This window comes from Nansenia antarctica (assembly GCF_963989245.1).
Source record: "Nansenia antarctica genome assembly, chromosome: 9".
In the NCBI taxonomy this organism is placed as follows: Eukaryota; Metazoa; Chordata; class Actinopteri; order Argentiniformes; family Microstomatidae; genus Nansenia; species Nansenia antarctica.
The window spans coordinates 30,487,310-30,512,643 of NC_137679.1; the positions used below are offsets into that span (position 1 = coordinate 30,487,310).

The 25,334-nt window shown below is 42.7% G+C and overlaps 1 protein-coding gene across 1 annotated transcript; it reads left to right on the top strand.

The window, feature by feature from the left end:
* Window positions 1-5,204: 5,204 nt before the first annotated feature.
* On the top strand, window positions 5,205-24,882 carry LOC308165170 (ATP-binding cassette sub-family C member 12-like). Its single transcript, XM_080539291.1, has 31 exons — window positions 5,205-5,248; window positions 5,918-5,995; window positions 6,150-6,292; window positions 6,946-7,092; window positions 7,315-7,462; window positions 7,607-7,843; window positions 7,981-8,154; window positions 8,572-8,719; window positions 8,955-9,103; window positions 9,435-9,542; window positions 10,084-10,329; window positions 10,423-10,494; window positions 10,689-10,813; window positions 11,384-11,456; window positions 11,657-11,860; window positions 13,248-13,382; window positions 13,888-13,978; window positions 14,417-14,482; window positions 15,386-15,478; window positions 15,782-15,885; window positions 16,066-16,254; window positions 16,580-16,806; window positions 20,634-20,771; window positions 21,008-21,197; window positions 21,882-21,968; window positions 22,148-22,337; window positions 22,585-22,744; window positions 23,462-23,540; window positions 23,622-23,735; window positions 24,102-24,266; window positions 24,464-24,882. Exons 2-31 carry the CDS (start codon window positions 5,930-5,932, stop codon window positions 24,554-24,556), a joined length of 4,161 nt encoding a protein of 1,386 aa, XP_080395417.1. The 5' UTR covers window positions 5,205-5,248; window positions 5,918-5,929; the 3' UTR covers window positions 24,557-24,882.
* The last annotated feature ends 452 nt before the right edge of the window (window positions 24,883-25,334 follow it).

A 25,334-nucleotide genomic window follows, 5' to 3' on the forward strand; every position in this document is an offset into this window, starting at 1 on the left:
CAATCTTCTTAAGTTTGCCACCCCCCATGGAATACAATGGCTGTGAGCTCTGTGGAATGTCTAGATAGATTTAGCAATACGATGTATTTTGATTCATTCTAATTGACCTTTCGTTCACTAAATAACCACAGACTCAACAATTCTTTGCACATAGTGATAATTACATTGGAGTCAGATTATCAATATTAGATATGCTTTGCTATCAACAAAATATAGCCAAAAGTCTCTACCAAACCTTTTTTACACACCCTTGTGTGGAAACTGATATTATTATAAATCTATCTTCCATCTTCTAACACTATGACTGCCAATGGCCCCTGGCCCAAGCATAGATTACTTTTTCCTGCTGGTAGATAGATGATTCACTTATTTATTCAAATGTATTTGTTGTAAGTCGCTTTGGATGAAGGCGTCTGCTAAATTTAAATGTAATATATTAACCTTGGTGTAGTAGCAATACTATGCAACATTAGCAGAGGAAAGTGCCCACAACTCATTTATAGTCGCTGAATCAATACAAGTGTAGCAATTAAACAACAGTATCTGAAGGACATTTGATGTGAGGTTGCTTTCACAGAAGCACTCCGACAGAAAAAGGTCTGCTTCAGCAACTTTGTGGTAATGTGTTGAAATTCCTTTATACATTTAGATAACTTTATTTAGTTGTTTGCATTTGTAAAATATTATGTTAAAAAGTTAAAAGCTGGTTTGGACTCTAGATAGTATAATGTAGATACGAGTGTCCTACCCGACTGACACTGTTTCTATGAAGTTGTTCTAGAAGTGTTCTAGAAGTGGACTCACCGAAGATAACTTTATTTATTAGTTGTTTGCATTTGTAAAATATTATGTTTTGTATTGTGTACACTCTCTCAATGTTTTAGGAATATTAATGTCTATATAAGAAACAATGTTGAACAAATTACACAGAATATTCTTCTTCTTCTGTTTTGTACTTTGGTACTTTTTTCTTCTTATAGTGGTTTACTTGCTGAGGACTGAAGTCACATGATTCTGACCTTAGAGAAGTTATAATTTATTATTTTTAATTATTATATTATTTTTATGCTCTGCAAGGGTCTTGAATTAAAACTAGAAAATACATTTCCTGAAGAAACATTGTGGTCTTATTTTAAAGTTGATCAAGTTAAAAGCTGGTTTGGACTCTAGATAGTATAATGTAGATACGAGTGCCCTACCTGACTGAAGCCCAGTTTATGCTTCTGCGTAAAATCTACGCCGTAGGCTACGGAAGGCTACGCGGGCCTACGCAAGCTACGCCGTAGCCTACGCCGTCGATTAACGCGCACCTCTCCAAAAATGTAACTACGCGTCAGTTTCTACGCAACCGTAAGCTCTGTGATTGGTCCGCTTGGTAGCACATGATTCCGACAAGATTCCGACTCTCTCGTCGGCCAAAATGCGGAAGCCATGACAGAAATGTCATTTACTTTTTCTGTAATTACTTATTAATAAAGATTAGAAAAATTATGATAACCATCGTATTATCTTAGTTTAATGTCATTTCAATGCATCATAGAACTTTTATTTACAACAAGCATAACAACAAAAAGATCGCTATTATGCCGCTTTGAGTACACCGTTGAGTTCCAACAGAGCGCCCTATGGAAGCGTCAGGCACAGCCTCCCTATAAGGAGCGCGATTCACATTTACGAGATGTACAATCCTGTTTATTTAGAAATAAATGATTAGTTACAGGGAGCCCCATGGCTGTTCGTTGGGTTTAAATTATATTTATGATAGACATACAGTATTTAATGTTAAGTTATCTATAAGAACTGTGATTGGTCTGCTTGGTAGCGTCACATTCCGACTCTCTCGTAAATGCGGAAGTCATGACAGAAATGTCATTTACTTTTTCTGTAATTACTTATTAATAAAGATTTGAAAATGTATGATAACCATCTTATTATCTTAGTTTACTGTCATTTCAATGCATTATAGACATTTTATTTACAACAAGCATAACAAAAAGTAAGTTTTTTGATCGCTATTATGCCGTTATGAGTCCACCGACCGTCGGCATTGTCAGAATGATAGCTAACCGGAAGAGGCACAGCACAGGGGCATAGAAAACACACTGCCACCTAGCGATGTGACGGTGTAATTGCAGAGCGACCTACGTAGAAGTGTAAAGTGCAAGACCCCTTACATAGGCTACGGCGTAGACGCGCGTAAATTCAACGCAGAAGCTTAAATCGGCCTTGACACTGTTTCTATGAAGTTGTTCTGCCCTGGGGTGTTCTAGAAGTGGACTCACCGATGGTTTCAAGTTTATTGTTACGTCACATGACACAAGTGTAAGAGAGTAAAATTCTTAGGCTCCGATTCCTGACATTGCAGCACAAGACAATAAAGCAATAGGCATAATTCAAGATAATAAAAATGTGACAATAGTACAGGACATAATCAAATAAGACTATTTACAATTAGCAGTATCTTGCAGTTTGTAGACAATAATAAGGCAATAAAAAGTGTCAATAGTACAGGACTTAATGATAATGTAGTAAAGTGACTGTGAGCTGAATGGGGTGTGTTTGTGGATGTCAATTGTCAACAATAGGCTTGCTCACGAGCCTGATCATCTGGGGGAAGTAGCTGTTGCCTCTGAGTTTAGGCCTTGAGGCTCCAGAAGAGGCCACACCTTTTGGACGGCATCGGTTCAAACAGACTCACCTTGGTCACCTTTCTGTCTCCGCTGGCTGCCTTTTTAAAATCATGCACGCATGCAGAACATAACAGCTAATGTCTGACACTACAAGTCTATTTCAGGGGGTTATATTATTATTAGGGAGGATGTTGGATGTCCATGTTGTTTGGAACAGAATTTGGCGCGGTGAACACCCCCTGCTCATTTAAATAGTAATAAGTGTATTCTTCAGGAGGAGCTAAAGCCAGTTGTACAAGATTCAAGATTCAAGATTGCTTTATTGTCTGTCACAGAGTGACAGAAATTCTCCTTTGACAGGCTTTGTGCAGTTCATGAATACGGTATCTACATTAAAAACACACATAGGTCACATACATACAATAAAAACAGACAGATATAACAGTGTTTATAAAATGTAGTGCCTATTTAAAAAGTCTAGTCATTTAAAAATAATAGTAAGAAAAACAGTATTATGATTTAAAAAGCTAAAATGCTAAAATGTTGTGGTTTAAAAGAAAAACAGTGTGCTTCCTATTTTAAAATGTTCAGGGCGGTGGTTGCAGTGGGAATGAATGATTTTTTATATGTGTTTTTCCGAGCCAGTGGAGTTCTATAACGGCGGCCTGATGGAAGTGGCTGAAATGATTGGTGGAGGGGGTGAGAGGGGTCCTGTGTGATTTGTGTGGCTTTCCTGATTAGTGACCGGTTGTAGATTTCAGACAGGGGAGTTTGAGGTGAGCCGATGATTTTACTTGCCTGATTGACTATACGGGAGAGTTTGGTTTTGTATTTGACAGTGAGGGAGTTGTACCAGGATGTGTTATTGAAGGTGAGAATGGATTCAATGAGTGATTTGTAAACCAGGGTTAAAATGTCCTTGCTGACGTTAAAAGCCCTGAGCTTCCTCAGCAGGTGGAGGCGCTGCTGGGCCTTTTTGTAGATTGAGTCAGTATGCTGGGAGAAGGACAGAGAGATGTAAATCTCTGTCCCCAGGTACTTGAAGGACTGTACCTGTTCAACCAGCTGATGCTGAGGGGTTGGAAGAGGTGGTGACAGTCTGCCTTCTCCCTGTTCCCAAAGCACAGCTCCTTAGTTTTGCTGGTGTTGAGCTCCAGGGAGCTGGATGTCCAGGTGGTCTCTTCTCTTTGTCCTGTCGCATGGTCCTCGTCATGAGTTGTAAGTAGCATTGTCTTGAATGACCTGTGGTCATCTCTCTATCTCTCTGTCTATATCTCTCTCTCTACTTGTCATTTATCATTGAGGGGAGAATGTAATGTTTTCCTATGAAGTATTGCCTTGTAATAATTGTATGACTCTGAGTATACAGTATACATACATTAAAGCCTCATTTGATTCATTCTATTTGTACATTGTGATAATTACAATGGAGTCAGATTATCAATATTAGATATGCTTTGCTATTAACACGATATAAATAAGTTGTAAAATTATTTGGGGACCAATATCTTTAGCTAGTAAGGTAGATTTGTGATATGATAATTTACTAGTCAGTAATTGAGTAAAGATAAATAAGATATTGAAGGAATTGCCCACGACACTAGCTAAACTAACTAGCGTACTATATTGTTGTCTTAGCAGTTGGTAAAAGAACAGGATTAAAATATATGAGCAATAACATCACAGAAAGGGCCTTTAATGCTGCCTACTTTAATGCTGCTTACTGCACTGTGTAAAACTATCAGGACTCAGGAGAAGAATGCCGAGGTCAAGAGAGGACACAGTTACAGTAGCTTATGAAGCAATGGGTGTAGCGTTGGCCTAGTACACAGTTACAGTAGCTTATGAAGCAATGGGGGTAGTGGTGGCCTAGGACACAGTTACAGTAGCTGGCCTAGGGGACAGTGAGTTGCACCGGTGATCAGATGGTGACAAGTTCAAATCCCACCTGGGAACACCACCAAGCGGGACTGTCCCTGTAATCTCTAATCACAGATGGCCCCTCACCTACTGGTATTTCCCAACTGTATATTTCCTCTTTGGGATCGATTATTACTCCGTCAATGTTTGACTCCCTGTGTAATGGTTTCAGTGAGTTACTCCTTTAACACAGAAGGTAGCCTGATGGAGCTTGTTACTGTCTAAATGTGCTCATGTGTTACTGTCATTCTAAATGTACTATCTATGATATTGATATAATGTAAGAAATGTTTTGTTAACCAGTAATAACTTCCTAACTCCATTAACACGTAAGGTCTTGTCTACAATATGTCTTGTGAAAATATTTGATAATTGTCAGGGTCTAAAAGCCTTGTCACTTACCCCCTTTCCACCAACGCGAACCTAGTTCTAGTATATCTGTGTTTACGACTAAGAGGAATTACCTTGATAAGCTCATTACAAGAGATACACAAACAGATATAACCAGCAGATGAGTGACTGCCCAGGTGAGACAGTAAAAAACTATGGCAAAGACCTCTGCACAAGCTAACCTTTGAGCTCTATTAAGTTCCATGATGTAAGTAACCCTCTCTGCACGGGGTTAGCTGCCAAATACAAGCATTTGGATTTAGTCACAAGACAACAGGCAGCTCTTCCATCTCTCTTTTCAAGCAAAGGTATTGTTTCTTCTGTCTTTTCTTTCTCAAACCAAACGGCAGGATTTCAGATTGTGCCAATCTGAGCAAAATGCACAGGTGTTTATGTTTTACAGTATGCTGGTGGGAGGCTAGTTGATTTAAAATAAAATAAAAAGAAAGAAAGAAAGATATTTGTCTTCTCTTTGAAATTGTAGTAACCTATTGCTTTTGTTTGACTCACTAACTGCCAAATCATTCTAGAACACTCACCACTTAGAGTGCCAACTGTTTTATGTGGTAGCTACCTAGCAACAATACTTTGATTGGTTACAAAAAGAAGCATCAACCTAGACAATTTGGGCGACTTTATTCACCTTCTGCACTGAATGAGTTAAACAGACTGGCTATTTAAGAGAAATGAGTGCCTCATGGAACATGCTAAACTTAGACAATTAAGGTAATTGCAGTGTCTCCTCACTACAGTATCATTAGGCTAATTAGCAGTTTAGTAAATTGAGTATGTTTTTGGTGTGAATGAGATGTTACACACGCATGTGCATGTGTGTGTCTATGATAACATGATGGAGACTGTGTCGCTGTGTAAACAACAGGATTAGTTTCTGTAACTATAATACTGGTTTTTATTTCTACTCACTCAGTATGCATTGCAGACATTGTATGTTTTACAATTGCTTTACTTTCCCATAGACACATGACAAAATGAAGGACAATTATGCAACTTCAGGAGAGAAAGAGAATAAGAAGAATGTCAAAGTGGTGTCTTTTGTAAGTCTAATACAGCCCCCTCCACTACAACACTATAATCCCCCTGTCTTCAAATCATCCTTTTCTTGCTGTGTGTTTTTGGTTCTTCTCATATTGAAAATGTGCAATATCTATAGCAAGATAAAGGTTTGTTAAAACAAACATTCTCAAACAGCAACAGAGAAGGGAGAGCCTCTCCATGAACAGTGAATCCATGGGTCTTCCCTCTCTGGACCACAGAGAAGAGGACCCTCCGCCCAAGCACAGCAAGTACCACGCCAGCTTCCAGAGCATGATCCCATTCCGCTTCTCCTCAGAGTGAGTCAGTTCAGTCACATTAGTTACAGGTTGATGTTCATCCAATGTAAATGTTATACTGCATCATCATTTTTTGTTATTGCAGTGATTATGTTGTTACACTGACTTTATTAGAGGTTGGGCACCCAAATGTAATTGTTTACTTATACATTTTGGCATTTAGCAGACGCCTTTATCCAAAGTGACTTACAACAAATACATTTGACTAAGTATGTGAATAATTTATCCACCAGTCATAGCAAGAAAAAATTATCTGTGCTCAGACCTGGTGCCAATGCAGGCGTTGTGCTAGAAGAAGGAAGATTATATATATTTCCTAATACATACCTCTATTGGCTAGTTGAGATGCTTTCAAAGTAACATTTTGCATTTTATTTCCACCATACTGTAGGAAGAATACCACATAACACTGCTCGATTAAGTTGTAGAAATCTAATTTATATTCATATGAATAGTGGGTGCGTTCGTAAATTCGCTGTGAGAGCACCAGAGCACACACTGGGTTCAGCGTCATAGAGCGACCAAGTAAGTTGATTGGACAAGAGGCATTCCATGCTTCCGTGCTGATCAGATTTCCAGAGCGTATTTACGAACGCACCCAATGTCTAGCAGTGTTGTAGAGCCTCTGATGTTCACTGCCTGTACACATCCAGGTCCAACTCATGGGATGATGCTGGCTTCTTCTCCTTCTCGACCTTTTCCTGGTTGACCCCGATGATGTGGGGCCTGTTCAGGAACAGACTGGACCCCAGCTCTCTCATACTCTCTCCTCATGACGGAGCTGATGTCAATGTGAAAAGGTGTGATTTGTTATGAACGTGTAACCAAACAGGCATTGAACCTACTAGGTCTTCTGTACAACTGCAAGACCAATGTTAGCTCTCTGAGTTAAAGCCTAGGAATTAACTCTGAAAGTAGGCAAGATCTCATCACATGTTGAAATAGCTGAAAACAGACAGTGAGATATCTGTGAGATATTACAGAAATATCAGAGTAATCTGTGACCTTTTCTTACTCTGTAGACTCCAGAGACTCTGGGAGGAGGAGGTGGCCAGGGTGGGGATTGAGAAGGCCTCTTTAGGACGAGTCTTCATGCGTTTTCAAAGAACACGGTTGCTGGTCGCTTTCACCATTTCTGTCATATTCACATTTTTTGTATTTATTGGGCCTGTAAGTTCCTTTGTTAATGTATCCCTCTTATGAAGTATATTTCAATTAACACAGTATACATACTGTATATTCATTATTTATAATGATACATTTTTTTACTTGAAACTGTTATGTCATTGATGTGTGCTCTACTGTGTTTTCCAGGCAGTTCTGCTGAATGAGCTCCTGATTTATACTGAAAGTCCTGAGTCATCTACTCTGAGACATGGCGTGGGTCTCTGCTTTGCCCTATTCAGTACTGAGTTCAGTAAGTCATTCTTCATCTCTCTCATGTGGGCAGTAAACCTGAGGACAGGCATCAGGGTGAGGAGTGCCTTCTCCATGCTGGCCTATCAGAAGATCATCTCCCTCAGGGTGGTCACCAGCATCTCCGTTGGAGAGGTACAGTAGCTACTGCAGCAGAATCATTTTTTTGTCCATCTGGTCGCCGTCCGAATGCCATCTCCGGTCTTCGCTCTGTGTCCAGAAACAAACCCCAGGACATCATCAGTCTCTTCTCCCTGTGTCTCCCTGTACAGATGGTCAATGTGCTGACGGCTGATGGATACAGGATGTTTGAGGCGGTGGTGTTCGGTACCTTCATGCTGTGTATCCCTGTGCTGCTGGCCATTTGTATAGGCTATTCCTGCCATATCCTGGGCTACACAGCACTCATAGGGGTGTTCATTTACCTCATCTTCATCCCCATACAGGTCCGTCTCCAGACCTTTCCCCATAGGTGTTACAGAAGTGTTACTTTTAACTTTATATTGAAGTGGTCCTCTGTGGCTCAGTTGGTAGAGCATGGCGATAACAATGCTTAAGTTGTGGGTTTGATTCCCGCTGGGACCATAATACTGAATAATGTGTTCACAAACTGAAATGTAAGTCACTTCGGATAAAAGCGTCAGCTAAATGGTATATAACGTAAATTTCATGTATTCATTTACATACAAATAAAATACATTTCTGAGGTGTGCAATGGGCTGACACTGACCAAATCTGTGTGCCTGACTAAACTTTTGGTGCATATTTCCTATACGGCTTGCCCTTGTAATGTTTGTTTCTCTTATTATGTGGTTTTGAACACATAGAACCAATAACACGCTGTTCTGTGCTGGTTTTTCCAGTTTAGCATAGCCAGACTGATCAACGTGGTCAGGAGGAAAGCTGTATCAATAACAGACACTCGCGTCCGAACCATGAACGAGGTTCTCACCTGCATCAAACTCATCAAAATGTATGCATGGGAAACCTCCTTCGAGAAGAAAATCAAAGGTATCCGAGTGCGGGTCACTAGACTGTTCACCACCACTATGTCTGTAGAGGATAATGAGTGTTTCTATTTGATAAATGCTGTCATTGATTATGTACAGCCAAAGAGCGCTATGAATGTAACATGTTGAATACAGTAATTATTAGAACACTACTTTTAGTGCAAAGGGTTAATTCGTCTTTCAGTGTTTTGTATGTCAGTGATAGACACCTTATATGGTGTTGTGTTCCTCCTCAGACATCAGGAAGAATGAGAAGCTGCTGCTGGAAAAGGCAGGATATGTTCAGAGTGCTAATTGCTCCATCACCACCATCATCCCAACATTTGCTACCATCTTCACCTTCATAGTCCACACCTTACTGGGACTGCCCCTCAGCACTCCTGCTGTGAGTTCTACCTCTGTTAAACCTTCTGTACATTAAGTTGCCCCTATAGCTGTGTAGTAATGCTATAATTACTTACGTAATAACATTGTATTAGCATGTCTTTACTGATTGTACTGATTTGTGTTATGTCTTGAGGGTTGTGTATTAAAGGAGCTACACATGACATTTTCACTGAGCTACAGCACAATGGCCATGAAAACTGTGCTGCAGTGATTGTGGAGTGATCGTTTTTAAAAGAATAGCTTCAATGACCACAGTGGAGCCAGATTTCATATGTAGCTATGTTGATTGTACAGTATTGTGCAGTCATTCCTTACTGTGTTTTTCCCAGGCCTTTACCATCATCGCCATCTTCAACTCCATGAGGTTTTCTCTGGGTTTAATGCCGTTCGCGGTGAAATCCCTGGCCGAAGGAAAGGTGTCTTTGGCTCGACTGAAGGTGAGACTGACCGTCTTTTGTTATCAACAGTTGCACTCACTGCAAAGACATTTAAAGCCTACTTCACATGTGACGGCAGCTGATGAAACCGGGAACAAGTCGCCAACCAATCGAAATGTTGGACTCTTATTCTGAAAAATGCTAATAAATGTCAACTTTGCCAAAAATCAATAACACACTCGCAAGTCAAGCCAAAACACTGGAATGCAATGGATTCGGTGAGCAATTCACACCACTCTACACTAACTGGATAGTAGTTGGGATTACTCACCAAATCCATAGGACTGAAATATTTTGCCTCAACCAGCGAGTGTGTCACTGATCCTCAACAACGTGAAATTCATCCACATTTTACAGAATAAAAGTGTGAATGATATGTCGGCTGACGACTTGTTCCTGGTTTCACCAGCTGTTGTCACATATCCTAACAGATCCTATGTAAACATATCTAAACAGTGTTTTATATGGCGAAACTAATGCTGAAGTGTGTAATAACACAGTGAGATAAGCTGCATGGTGTTTGTATTCTCTGTGTATATAGAAACTCCTCCTAATTGAGAACCCAAAGCCGTACGTTACCCAGAGAAAGGACTCTGGCTCAGCCTTAGTGATGGAGAAAGCCTCTTTCTCCTGGGCCAAACCTGAGGCCAAGCCAGACACCCTATCCCCACCACCAGACATAGGCAATGGCCTGAAGGAGGAGCTCAAGGCCCAGAATGGCACTACCATGCCAGGCAAAGCCAAGACCAAACACACCCTGACAAACATCTCCTTCACTCTGCCCAAGGTGGGTGGTAGGGGTTATTAATTGATGGAATTGGTTAGCGGGGGTTCCGTTTGTTTGATATACATTTTTGTTGTGCTCTTTCTCTTTCTCTAGGGCAACCTTCTTGGAGTTTGCGGCAATGTGGGAAGTGGGAAGACATCACTGATATCGAGCATTTTAGAGCAGGTCGGTCAATTAGAAATTGCTTTACTGCAAACTGTGTCAGTTTCATGTGCGTGATATATTTTTTTTTTACAATTTTAAAATGCATTGCCAACAGTGAAAACATATTTTAGATTGACAGTATGAGATGATGATTTATGTTTACATGTGTTCAAAATATTCAAAAATCAAAATATTATAAATGACATCCATTCCAGATGCACCTGCAGCAAGGCTCTGTTACTGTAGACGGGACGTTTGCCTACGCTTCCCAGCAGGCCTGGATATTCCACGGAACTGTACGGGACAACATCCTGATGGGAGAAGCGTTTGATAAGGCCAGGTCAGAGGGGGCGGGGCACCCTGTATATAATGTGATGTTTTTCTTTAGTAATATGACCAGCTAACATTATTGAATGAGATTCTAACAATGAGTCCCTTATTTTGTAAATGTCTCAGCCTGTCAATCCTTTACTATGCAGACCTGACCTATGGCAATGGTAAACTTAGTTTGTTGCATAACAGTCCACAGGCAAACCTTGGGAAGACATCTGAAATGAAATCTGGTCCTGAATCTCTTTCAATTTATCTAATCTAATCTTGGTCCCATTATGAGAGAGTAATGGTTCTCTTCTCACTACAATTAAAGTCCATGGCTGTTATGTTACCTCACAGTGGCCATGAGGCCCACACCTTGCAGCAAAGTTAAAGAGACTGACTATCAGGTGTTTAGTATCTCAAACCTTTAAGATTGTTTTGATTCATTACACAATGATAATGTGATGTAATGTGATGTAACAGAGCAAGGCAGTATATAGATTTGTCTCTGAGAGAATTCCAGATAATAATCGAGCTTGTGATTGAATGTGGCCTTTTTGTTGTTTGCTGTTGTTGCTCTTTTGCCTTCATGAAGGTATGAGAGAGTCATCAGTTCCTGTTGCCTGAAACCAGATCTGGACATTCTTCCCTATGGTGATAGAACTGAGGTAAAGATCCTAATTTGTCTTTTATTGGCATATTATTTATAAGTCATAGATCACTTAAATCACAATGAACAATGTCTTATGTTATTCAACTACTAGTAGTACCACTCTAGTCTTCCCTTAAAAATATTGTATCCAGTACACTGAACATTGAAGAAGAAGAAGAAGACCATTCTGAATAGCTTTTCCCCCTGGTCCTGTAGATCGGTGAGCGGGGCCTGAACATGTCTGGTGGTCAGAAGCAGAGGATCAGCCTGGCCAGGGCAGTTTACTCCCACAGGGACATCGTCCTGCTGGATGACCCTCTGTCTGCTGTGGACGCCCATGTGGGGAAGCACATCTTTGAGGAGTGCATCAAGAAGGAGCTGAAGGGGAAGACTATTGTCTTGGTGACCCATCAGCTACAGGTGGGGGGAGAAGTACTGGTGGCAGTTTAGTTCAGCAACACCCAACAATACTGCAGTATGGGAAGGGTTGTTACTCTTGAAGAATGTTCTTGTCGGTAAAATGATGGAATGGATCAATCTATTGAGGATGTGTGATCTTAAATGCGTTGTGTCATCTCAGGATAGATTAGGTGTGTAGCCTACACGATTTGACAAGGAATAGAATGTTCAACACGGGTGGAATGAGTACTATTAGATTTATTAAGACAACAGCAAACTAGCTTCGTCAGCAGAGTACCAGCATTCGACGACATTATGAAATACAGACAGGTTTAAATACTTTTCATGTTATCTCAGATGGTAATGAGCTCACCATCCCTGGCGCCTACAACCCCCCAAGGTCTTAAGATAACAACCCCGAATCTGTATTTTTGTGGCGTCATTGCTAACCGTGAAGAACAGGCTGACCTGGAAGAAGCAGAATGTGTGTGTGTATGTGTGTGGGTATGTGTTATGTGTGTGTCTGAGTGACATGAGAATAGAGTGTGTGTGTGTGTGTGTGTGTGTGTGTGTATGTGTTATGTGTTATGTGTGTGTCTGAGTGACATGAGAATAGAGAGTGTGTGTGTGTGTGTGTGTGTGTGTGTGTGTGTGTGTGTGTGTGTGTGTATGGGTTATGTGTGTGTGTGAGTGACATAAGCATATATGTTTCTAGAAAATCCCACCAAGATCTAACACTATAGTGGTAAGTGGATTTAGATGTTAGATGTTGGCCTAGACAACAGTGGTCTAATATAACAATGATCAATATTACAATTTACTGTATATGCACTAAAATGTAAATCTGGTAATGAAAGAGAATACCATTTCTCCTTTCTGTTAGACATTGGGAATTTTCTGAGAATTCTAATGGAACAATCCCCCATATCATCCTATGTAAATATTCAGGCTTCTATGTCCAACATTGCAGTACAGAAATGTGCACTATCATAGCAAACAGTCTTCTTTTTCACTTACTCATGCACACACAGCCTCTGCCTGTGGCTAGTTACTGTTTGACCAGGACCTTCCTTTTAGGCTTTAAAAGCAGACAGTTAACAGTATCTTGTGTCAATCTGTAGCCTATACAGTATAGGGTTATTGTTGTGCCATGACTCTGTCCTTACTCACCTCTGTGCTACAGAGCAATTATGTGTAGTTCAGTTGGTTGGTGCTTGCAATGCAATTTGTAACTCTGGAAGGATTGGATTGGTGTGAGCAATATGGCAGAAATCCCATCTGGTGCAGCCTATTAGAGGGAAACGTGGAAATCTCACCCGATTGCTTTATACCGATCAAATCCTATCAGATCTCAGATCTTCCACATTACCATTTCATCATTATTGGTATTCTTCTGTCTGTCCCTCAGTATCTGGAGTTCTGTGATGAGGTTCTGCTGCTAGAGAGTGGGGAGATCAAGGAGGCAGGAACACACAAGGCCCTGATGAAAGCTAAAGGCAGATACGCCCATCTTATCAATAACTTCCAGATGGAGCAATCACAAGTAAGACATCTCTACTTCTGCTATTCCCTCAGTGCCGACAGATATGATATTGTTTATGATCTGAGAAATTAAAGCAACTGATATCAGAATCAAAATAACAACTGATATCAATGCAAGAATTTGTGTAAGGTGTAACGCTTGGTTCACACCGGAAAGCTGTACCTCAGCAGCGCATGTGTGTGGCGGGACTGCTGCGGCTCTCGCTTGCGGCTTCCAAACTGGCAGCGTTTCTGCTGCGGCTCTAGCTGCTCCTGCCAGCCCTATCTTTGAACATTGACTTTTGCCTTTGCTCACGTGACATGTGGAGAAAATAGGCGAGAGTCCGAATTTCTAGATGGCGTGCGCATCTCACACGCGCTGTATGGTGCTGCTCTAACCCGTTACCATGGGCGCCAAAATGAAACGCACAGGTGCTGCTGAGCTGATGATAAACCTGCTCTCTTGGTATCAGTATTACTGATATGATAGTTATATCTTATATACAGTATATATACTGTGTGTTTAGGAGCAGAAAGAGAAGGACAACACACAACCTGAGCCCAGTGAACTGAACGAGGATCTGAATGATCCCAAGGCCAATGGAATACAGAACCCAGGTTTGACATATTACATTATATTATACCAGAACTGTGACAGTGGCTGGTGAAAGGGGGAACAAGTCGGCAACCAATCAAAATGTTCAGACTTTTATTTTGAAAAGCGAAAATACATTTCAACATTGTTGAAAATCACAACACACACTCGCAAGTCAAGCCAAAATTGCAATGCAATGGATTCAGTGAGTAATCCCCACTGCTACCTAGTTAACTATAACAGTACTTTAAATTGTTAGCAGGCTCACAAAACAAGCTGTGTTAGTTGACCAGCGAGTGTGCCATTTTTACATTTTTCTAAATGAAAGTCTGAACATTAAATCGGCTGCCGACTTGTTACCCCTTTCACCAGCAGCTGTCACATATTTGACACTGAAGACACTTGGCATTGCATTGAAAGGTCAGTTATGTTCATTGTCTAATGTGTTGTCACTCCCACAGCCTTTGACATGTCAGATGAGGGGACTGGGACAGAAGGAATGGAAAGAGAACCTCATGACATCAAACGTAACGTATATTCCTTTGTAACTTAATGCCCAAGACAGGTGGCTGCATGTTTCCTGGCTGTATGTACGTTATGTAGCAACTTAGTGCCCTGCTTAAGTAACTGGACAGTGGATTATTATTTTTGGCGGCGGGGGGGGGGGGATTTTAAATCAAACAATGAATAGGAGGTTTCATACCCAAAGGTAATTGGACAAGTGGCTTGACAGGTCTTTCTGGTAAGTCAGGTGTGGATTTGCCTTTGGAGTTTACTGTTGCTGTCTGTCAACATGAGGACCAACGAGATGTCAATGGAAGTCAAGGAAGGCATTATTAGGCTAATCTGAAAAAACAGTTTCACCCCAATAAAACCACCTTACACTCTCATTTTACATTTTAACCATTTAGCAGATGCTTTTATCCAAAGCGACATACAATTAGAGATTACTGACAGGGACAGTCTCCCTGGAGTAACTTAGGGCTAAGTGCCTAACTCAAGGGCACAGTAGTGGTGGTGTTCCCAGGTGGGATTCGCTCTAGGGCAAGTCGCTCTAGGGCAAGTCGCTCTAGGGCAACCCCCCAGCTTTGTGTTTGCCTTTGGACTCTGCTGTTGGTGTTTGTCAATATGAGTACTAAGGAGGTGCCAATGAAAGAAAAAGACTATGCCTAAAAAGTGGTGTAATTTCAGAGAATGAATATCTGTACTTTAACCTCATATTAATTGTTTGATTTTAAATCCAAACTTTTGGTGTGTAAAACCGAAATAATGTCACTGTCCCATGACCGACGCAATAAGTCTGTATATGTTGCAAAGAAGAGTACTACAACCTATTTCTTAAGGTAAGCTGTATTGTTGGTTGTAGCCTGTAGCCTGCCTATTTCTGGATAATTTCTCTATGTTGAAGGTTGTTATTGTCTCTTCTACAGCAGAGTCCAAGGACCAGCTGGTGGTCCAGGAAGGTTCTCAGGAGGGGTCTGTGACCTGGAGGACCTACCACAGCTACTGCAGAGCTGCTGGAGGTAACTACACACCATCTCACACATCGAGAGAGAGAGAGAGAGAGAGAGAGAGATAGAGAGAGAGAGAGAGAGAGAGAGAGAGAGAGAGAGAGAGAGAGAGAGAGAGAGAGAGACAGAGACAGAGAGACAGAGAGAGAGAGATATACTGTATATGGGACCAATGGCTACAGAAGTGTTGGTCTTGATTTGGAGTGACAAAGGTTTGAGATCATGTCGAAACCTGTCTCACCCTATCCTTACATAAGATGCTTAGTAGAATCCTTGCCGTCCCAAGTATCCCACTTAGCATTTACTCGATCCTAGGGTACATCCTGCTGTCTATCGTCATGCTGATGTTCTTCCTGCTGATGGGGACGACTGCCTTCAGCAGCTGGTGGCTCGCCTACTGGCTAGACCAGGGGTCAGGGGTAGGTACAGACATGTACACTGCGGCCCTATGAAGATAGTTTCCATTCAATGTAACTGGAAGTCAATGTTTTGACTGTAACATAATGTGGTGAATGTGCTTTCAGTATGTGCTTTTGCTGACCTTACAGTATTGCTAATAAAAAAAAATGCTAATTGATCCTGACCTTGTTTACCGACAGGATGCAATCGTCCCACCAAACAGCACAGACGTGGGGAACATCTCGTTGAACCCACAGCTGAGCTTCTACCAGTTGGTGTACGGTCTGGTTATGGTTGCCATGGTAGTGCTGAGCGTTGTCAAAGGCTTCTCCTTCACCAAGGTCACCCTCCGCGCCTCCTCCAAGCTCCACGACACCATGTTCAAGAGGGTAAGAACACGACACCAAGAGCGGTGACAATTACTACCTTGTTAGTGTAGAGTAGTGGGGATTACTCACTGAATCCATTGCATTGCAATGTATTGGCTTGACTAGCGAGTGTGTCATTAATTTTCAACGTTGAAATTCATTTAAATTGTTCTGAATAAAAGTCTGAACATTTTGATTGGTTGGCGACTCATTCCCGGTTTCACCAGCTGCTGTCACTTTATTTTGTCATAATATACTATAGTGGTGTGCATTAGACAGTCAGATCTTGCTTTTGTGTACCCAAGCGTCCCAGCAGTCACTTCATGTCCCCCTGTCTGTGTTCCAGATCCTGGGCAGCCCAATGAGTTTCTTTGACACCACCCCCACGGGCCGCATGGTGAACCGATTCTCTAAGGACCAGGATGAGGTTGACTCCGCGCTGCCTTTGTCCATGGAGAACTTCCTTCAGAACTGTTTCGTCGTCACGTTCTCCCTCGTCACCATAGCTGCTGTGTTCCCACCGCTCCTACTAGGTGTCCTCATTCTGGGCGCTATCTTCAGCCTTATCCTCTTGTGAGTCACTGACAGCCATCATCATCATGGTCATCATCATTATTGTCACAACAGTCCCCACTAACACCCCCTTGACCTGTGTTATGTTATGAGACACACAATAGGGAGTTGGACATTTAATTGAAAAGGGCTGCTCGTCTTGTCATTATTTCTTTGCAGTTTACTGAATATTTCTCAAAGCGGTTTGGCACATCTACTCGAGTAGATGTTATCATCACCAAGCAGTGTTTGTAGCCAGTAACATATCTCCTCAGAAGTTGCTAACGATATCAAAAGCAAAAGCGAAACAAAAGCCTAATGTTTGCTTGCTAGTTACTGCTGGCAAGTCTACAAACGGATAGAAATGTAACCATAAAAGTAAGTTCCAGAAGAAGCTTTGTGGGCTTGCAAAGACTTATTTTGCTAGAAAAATATAACAGTCCGTCCTTGGACGATCTACGGATTTGCTGGGTAGTGTTATTATAGGATAAAGAAATTATTAGGCAGCAGACTTTAAATATTTAGCTTAAAAACTGTTAACCCTGGGGTGAAACATCCAGTCAGTTGAGGCAGAAAGGCAGTAGTTAAGTTATGATCTGTACTATTTACCTGGCAATCCTAACATGTTGACTTAGCTTGAAAACAACGATTATCTTGGGGCAATGTCCATGTAGTACTAGTACAACAGTTTGACTTAACCAATGAAAGAATTAATCAGTGTTGGATTTCTGCTGAAGCAAGTCCACTAATAACATGTAACAAGGTAGGCTATGTGTAGCTAGCCGCCTAAACATGTCTCTCCAGCAGTGGAGATTCATACTATGAAGTATGTACATCCAGTACATCCTTAAATGTATTCTTAATACAGACATCCAGTGGCGTAGAACATTGCATTAATCACACAAAAAATGATTTACTACCTCGTACTCCACACGTGGGTTGATAGTCTAGACCAGTGGTCACCAACCTTTTTAAGCCCAAGATCCCTGACCTCGGCCTTGGTGAAGGCAAGATCTACCTATTGAAGCGTTGAGAGAAAAAGACAGCCAAGATAGTACTTTAAACTTAATGACGTTTATTTGCCTGTATTTTAATTAGATGCAATGCATTGGTCCAACATTAAAATTGATGCAACAACAACAAAAAGACTGTATCAAGCATATCAGGCAGCTGTCTTGCTTTAAGAATTGTACATAACTGAAATTCAATTCAAAGTTTGATTATGTCATTTCATTACAACACAAAAAAATAAAGGCATGGAATGATGGAATGGAGGAATGTATGATAAAATAATTTTGTTCATAGTAACGTTAGCTGACATTCTTGACATTTTGACACTTGACTGACTTAATTATTATTCTTACTTATTAACATTGACAAGCATATTTACAATTAGCATTTTATAAAGTAGAACTGTAATGTGTACTTTCTCAGTCAGTGCTAAGTGCAGTCATCTTATGCAGCATCACTTTTCACATCAAAACAAAAGTAAAACTAATGTGTACTTTCTCATATTATTAACATTGACAAACATATTTACAAGTATAGCATTTTATAAAGTAGAACTGTAATGTGTACTTGTGTCTCAGTCAGTGCTAAGTGCAGTCATCTTATGCAGCATTACTTTTCACATCGAAACAGTCATGTTACTCACTCAAGTCAGTGTGATGGTTGTGACTGGATACTGTCTACAAGTGCTTTGTAGTTTGGCTCATAGCTACTGACTGCCAGTCTGAGACAGTCTGTGAGGTGTCTGTCAGTAAGGCGGCTCCTGTACTTTGATTTGATTATTTTCATCTGTGAAAATGACATTTCACAGAGATATGTGGATCCAAAGTAGGCACTCACTCTTAGTGCACATGCAGTGAGAAGAGGAAACTTCTCTCTGCTGACAAGTCCCCAAAAGTCACTGTCCCTTGACCTGGCTTTCAGCTCTATGTCATTTAGTAAATCAACCACTTGGCAAAGTAAATACTTGCTGGAATTTGGCTGCTACCTGCTCTATATCAATGGGCACAAATGGGTTTGAGACAAATGCAGCAATATCTCCCATGACATCTAACTCACCAAAACGCCGATTGAACTCTGTTGCCAGTTTGTCCAGGGGAGCACAGTACTGCTCAGGGTGAAAAGCATCATTGTCTTCCAAGGCCTGTGCCATTTTCTCCAGGTTGGGAAAGTGTGTCAGCCTCCCATTCTTTAGGTGTGCGTGGTCCAAACACAGAGCTTGGCCTTGAACCCATTTACTGCGCTTATCATGTGGGGAAGGTGTCGGTCTTTTCCCTGCAGCTCGTAGTTGAGTGCGTTCAGTTTTGCGGTTATGTCTGTCAGGAACCCCAGGTCCAGTAGCCACGCATCGTCTGCCAGTTCCTTGTGCTCCTCGTTTCTTGTAAGTAAGTAGGCCTAAGTAAGTAAGGCTTTATTTATACAGCACCTTTCATACAAGAAATGCAGCTCAAAGTGCTTTACAACAGGAATAAGAACATAAAGTGAATAAAAACATATATAAAAACATATACATGCATAGAATGAATATAAAAGCAGGGGAAAACAGTAAAAAGAAAAGGTAAAGATCTGACTTTCCACACCAATTTAAGTCCTTTGCCTATGAAAATATTTACTACCACTTGCCTTGTCGACAGGAACGTCTTGATCTCGGGCAGCAAGTCGACAAATCGCTGCAGCACTTTGCCGCGACTCAACCACCGCACATCAGCATGGAGAAGCAGGTCTCCGTAAGCAGCGTCGAGCTCGTCCAATAACGCTTTGAATAAGCGGTGCTGAAGCGCTTTCGCTCGAATCGAGTTGACTGGTTTCACCACCAGTGTCATTACATGGGAAAAGTCCAACACCTTACCAGCCAAGGCCTGCTGATGGATCACACAGTGATAATTGACGAAGGAGGGAAAATCAGGGTCATTACGACACAGTCCAATAAATCCATTGCGCGCACCGCGCATTGCTGGGGCCCCGTCAGTAGTAATCGCCACTAGTTTATGAATGGGTATGTCATTTTCACCGACATATTTTTTGAACTCATTGTAAATATCCACACCCCTCGTTTTCTCCTTTAAGTGCAAAAGAGTGAAGAAATCCTCCTTTGTTGTAGAATCCTGGAAAACCATTTTGACAAATGTTTTTTTTGCGAGTCACGTAGCAGTACTATTCTCTTATCTGATTGGTCACTTTCATGCAGCATTTGCGACACAACAGTCAGAGAGAGAGAGAGAGAGAGAGAGAGAGAGAGGCGCGTGCAAAACATAGGCTCTTTGTGTATTTATAAAAAAAAAAAAAAAAAAACTTTTTTTATTTTTAATTTTTTTATTTATCAATCAAAGATCTACAGGGAAAGTCTCAAAGATCGACCAGTCGATCGCGATCGACGGGTTGGTGACCACTAGTCTAGACTCTAGATCATAACACATGCTAGATTCAAATGTTGGATTTGATCGTCAAGGTAGTTCTCATTGCTTGATCGCTAAAAGTCCATATGCTGTCTTTCTCTGTTGTTCACTAGTTTGAAAGTACAGATGACTCCTCACTCTTGAGCCCTATTCGCACAGGATTAGTATTATCTGGGGACCACTGGTAGGACTTAAATCGGGCTTAAGCCCTCTGGTAGAGCTTAAGTCTATATGCAAGGGTGTTTAAATCAAACTATCCGGCTGCGGGGCAAATGCGACACATAAAAAAAAAAAATTCCTGTTTATGAAATCATGTGAAATGTTGCATAACGTCTGAAGCCTGATTTGGGTTAGAAACAAGACGTTTTCAGCTTCAATTATGGTGCAACCATGAAGGTCGTGACACTCACATCACTCATTAGGCCCTTTGTGTTTTTCTACCAGTTTGTTCCAGAGGAGCATCAGACTGATGAAGCGGATGGAGAACGTGAGTCGTTCCCCCTGGATCTCCCTCACCACCTCCACCATCCAGGGCCTCAGCACCATCCATGCTTTCAACAAGAGAGACCAGTACATTGAACAGTAGGTAGCAGGAGAGACCAGTACATTGAAGAGTAGGTAGCAGGAGAGACCAGTACATTGAACAGTAAGTAGCAGGAGAGACCAGTACATTGAACAGTAAGTAGCAGGAGAGATTTGGGTTAGGTTAGGGTTAGGGCTATTTCTACATATTCTAGATAACAAGAGAGAAAGAACTTAAATTGTCAACGTTTCATTCATCAGTCAGAGGTGTTGACTAACTTGGATGTCATTTCCAGGTTCAAGAGGATAAGCGACACCAACGCCAATCACTTCCTGTTGTATAACTGTGGGTCACGCTGGCTGTCCTACTGGCTGGACTTCCTGACTGTGTTAGTGACTCTGTCGGTGTCTCTGTTTGTGGTCCTCAGTCCCTCTGAGACCATTAGCCCAGCCATGAAGGGCATGGCCCTCTCCTACACTGTACAGGTACGTCTCTAAACGTCTGTTCCTAATTCCATGTGTCTTAAATCTGTTAGTTACACACAGAGATCACTAGAGGGCTCTTCTTTTTTTAGCCTGCCGCCTACACAGAAAAACTGCAAAACAGCTTATCCTGAAGTGATTTTTAAAATGTAAGGATACTGGGTGGTAGAACGCACATACACGGGTCACCGTGACCCCTCACGGGTCTTCTGGTGTTAAGTGGTCCTCGGTACCAGGAAACCCGGTAGCCCTAAGCAAAAATCTTGGTAGGAAGCTCAGGTTTTTTTTCCAAAGAGCACTTGAATGCACCAACACCAGGTGCATGTCCAAAAGTAGCAGACTTTTGTGTTTTTATCTCTGAGGACAGGTCCAAGGTGGGCTAAGAAAAATAAATAAACAAACAGAATCGTAGGCAAGTGATGACATCTTGCGGCCACACCAAGTACACTCTTGTAGTGTTGCATTTGGAGAAAAAATACCATAGATAATAATGGAAGAATCTATGGTTCTTCCATCCTCTCCTTCCGTCAATGTACTGTCAAAGGAATCTACCAATTACTGAATTAATACCGCCCTCTAGTGTTGACAAGTGAAACATACAGGGAGGTGGTCAGTGTTGCTATAGTCATCCTGTTATGCTGTTTTGACAGGGATGTTGAAAGCTGACTGTTTGTTTCTCATCTTCAGTTGACAGGCTTGCTGCAGTATGTGGTAAGACTGTCTACAGAGGTGGAGGCAAGGTTCACCTCTGTAGAGAGACTGCAGGAGTACACGGTAAGATACTCACAATGACACCACAGTGATACCGTATTACCTTGTATTGCCAGTTAGAGGCAATAGCAATGACAGCAACTATGGGAGATGCAGATTTCACATGGTGTGTAAACCATTTGCAAAGCAAATGCACGTATTAGTCCTACTGTATGTTTCACCATGTCCATGTGTCTGTCCAGGACTGTGTGTCTGAGGCTCCCAGGAAGGTGAAAGATGTCCACATCCCAGAGGGCTGGCCTGATAGAGGCGCCATCACCTTTAAGGACTACAAGATGAGGTATAGAGAGAACACTCCCATCGTGCTCAACGGATTACAACTCAACATCCAACCCAGGGAGAAGCTGGGCATCGTAGGAAGAACAGGCTCTGGTGAGACCTTATCCTAACAGTTGCAGTTCTGGCATTAGACAACACAGTTAAGAAAGGGATTTGTAAGCCATCAATCAGAGCAGAAGGTCATTATAAAGTATTGAACTTGTGAGCTTGCTACAGTTCCTGAATGACTGGTTCAGTAAAGTATCCAGGATACCCAACTCAACTCTTGATGGAACAGTTGTCATTGTCCGGCAGCTGTGTCCCTAGCGTAGGGCCTAGTGTGACCTGTATGTTTCTATAGGGAAGTCGTCTCTGGGAGTAGCTCTGTTCAGACTGGTTGAGCCTGCTGCTGGGACCATCTTCATAGACGGTGTGGACACCAGTTTGATCGGTCTGGAGGACCTACGCAGTAAACTGTCAGTTATCCCCCAGGACCCGGTCCTCTTCATCGGCACTGTCAGGTAACTGCATGCATATCCTATAGTCACTCAGACACTGTCAGGTAACTGCATACATATCCTATAGTCACTCAGACACTGTCAGGTAACTGCATGCATATCCTATAGTCACTCAGACACTGTCAGGTAACTGCATACATATCCTATAGTCACTCAGACACTGTCAGGTAACTGCATGCATATCCTATAGTCACTCAGACACTGTCAGGTAACTGCATACATATCCTATAGTCACTCAGACACTGTCAGGTAACTGCATATATATCCTATAGTCACTCAGACACTGTCAGGTAACTGCATATACAGTATATCCTATAGTCACTCAGACACTGTCAGGTAACTGCATGTTTATATCCTAAAGTCACTCAGACACTGTCAGGTAACTGCATGCATATCCTATAGTCACTCAGACACTGTCAGGTAACTGCATGCATATCCTATAGTCACTCAGACACTGTCAGGTAACTGCATGTTTATATCCTAAAGTCACTCAAGACACTGTCAGGTAACTGCATGCATATTCTATAGTCACTCAAACGCTGTCAGGTAACTGCATGCATATCCTGTAGTCACTCAGACACTGTCAGGTAACTGCATGCATATCCTATAGTCACTCAGGCATGGAGCTCAATAGAACACATTCAATATGGAAGCACCATGTACTAACCTACGCTGCTATAGATAGTGTTGTATAAACATATCTTTCTTTCCTAATTTAAGGTATAACTTGGATCCCTTCAACAACTACACTGATGAGGAGATCTGGGGAGCTCTGGAGAAGACCTACATGAAAGACACAGTATGTTCATCCGCCATGTTTCTGTAACTAATGTTAGTGATTAACATAATTATGATGATGATGAAATGCTCTTTGTATCAGATCTCCAGTCTTCCTGAGAAGCTTCAGTCTGCGGTGGTGGAGAATGGAGAGAACTTCTCTGTAGGAGAAAGGCAGCTCATATGTATGGCCAGAGCCCTGCTACGGAACTCCAAGGTGAAAACAAAAATATAGTCTTACAGCACAATAAAACATCACATGAATGCCTCTGTCATGCTGTTTATGAAAGTTAAAATCAATGACACTTTTATCCAAAGCGATTTACAATTAGAGATTTCAGGGACACACAATGCTAATTGCATTGCTCAAGGACACACTAGTGGTGGTGTTCCTAGGTGGGATTTGGACTCATGACCTTCTGATCACCAGTCCAGCTCACTTTCCACTAGACCACCACTACCCCACACAAACATGTAATACAGTATTCAGAACACAGTAATAAACAGACATGACAGTTGATAGAGACATGGAAGTGTCGATAACCTCTCTGCGTCTTCATTTACCCACTCCTGTCCACGTCAGATCATCCTGTTGGATGAAGCCACGGCCTCCATCGACTCCGAGACGGACGCTCTGATCCAGCACACCATCAGAGAAGCCTTCCAGGACTGCACCATGCTCACCATCGCCCACCGCATCAACACCGTGCTCGAGTCAGACCGCATCCTTGTCATGGACAACGGCAAGGTAAACACACAAACACACACACACACACACACAGAGACACACACACACATTCAAGTTCAAGTAGATCTCAGACACAATAAAGTAGTGTTTAGCCAACCCTGGTCCGCAGGCTTTTGATCCAGCCCAGCACTGACACACAGGATAATAAGGATGTATGTATTATTACAATTATTTATTGATTGTTACTTTCACCTCAGGCGGTGGAGTTTGACCATCCAGAGGTTCTGATGCAGAGACCAGACTCTCTGTTTGCAGCTCTTCTGGCTTCAGCCAATAGCGTCAACACGTGAAGAAGTACTGTACCAGGTCTGATCCCCCCCCCCCCAGGTCTGACCCCACCACCAGGTCTGACCCCACCCCCAGGTCTGACCCCACCACCAGGTCTGACCGTGCCCTCAGGTCTGACTCCACCCCAGGTCTGACCCCACCCCCAGGTCTGATCCCCCCCCCTAGGTCTGACTCCACCCCCGGGTCTGACTCCACCCCCAGGTCTGACTCCACTCCCGGGTCTGACTCCACCCCCAGGTCTGACCCCACCCCCAGGTCTGACTCCACCCCCAGGCCTAACCCCACCCCAAGGCCTGACCCCACCCCCAGGCCTAACCCCACCCCCAGGCCTGACCCCACCCCCAGGCCTAACCCCACCCCCAGGCCTAACCCCACCCCCAGGCCTGACCCCACCCCCAGGCCTGACCCCACCCCCAGGTCTGACCCCACCCCCAGCTCTGACCCCACCCCCAGGCCTGACCCCACCCCCAGGCCTAACCCCACCCCCAGGCCTAACCCCACCCCCAGGCCTAACCCCACCCCCAGGCCTGACCCCACCCCCAGGCCTGACCCCACCCCCCAGGCCTAACCCCACCCCCAGGCCTGACCCCACCCCCAGGCCTAACCCCACCCCCAGGCCTGACCCCACCCCCAGGTCTGACCCCACCACCAGGTCTGACCGTGCCCTCAGGTCTGACTCCACCCCAGGTCTGACTCCACCCTCAGGCCTAACCCCACCCCCAGGTCTGACCCCACCCCCAGGTCTGACCCCACCCCCAGGTCTGACCCCACCCCCAGGTC

Bases quoted from the DNA above. Each gene is read 5' to 3' on its own strand.
- LOC308165170 (XM_080539291.1), top strand. From the start codon at position 5,930: ATGAAGGACAATTATGCAACTTCAGGAGAGAAAGAGAATAAGAAGAAT. The intron at 8,155-8,571 runs GTCCGTCTCCAG...TGGTTTTTCCAG, and splicing joins TCATCTTCATCCCCATACAG to TTTAGCATAGCCAGACTGAT. The intron at 15,479-15,781 runs GTAACTACACAC...ACTCGATCCTAG, and splicing joins CTACTGCAGAGCTGCTGGAG to GGTACATCCTGCTGTCTATC.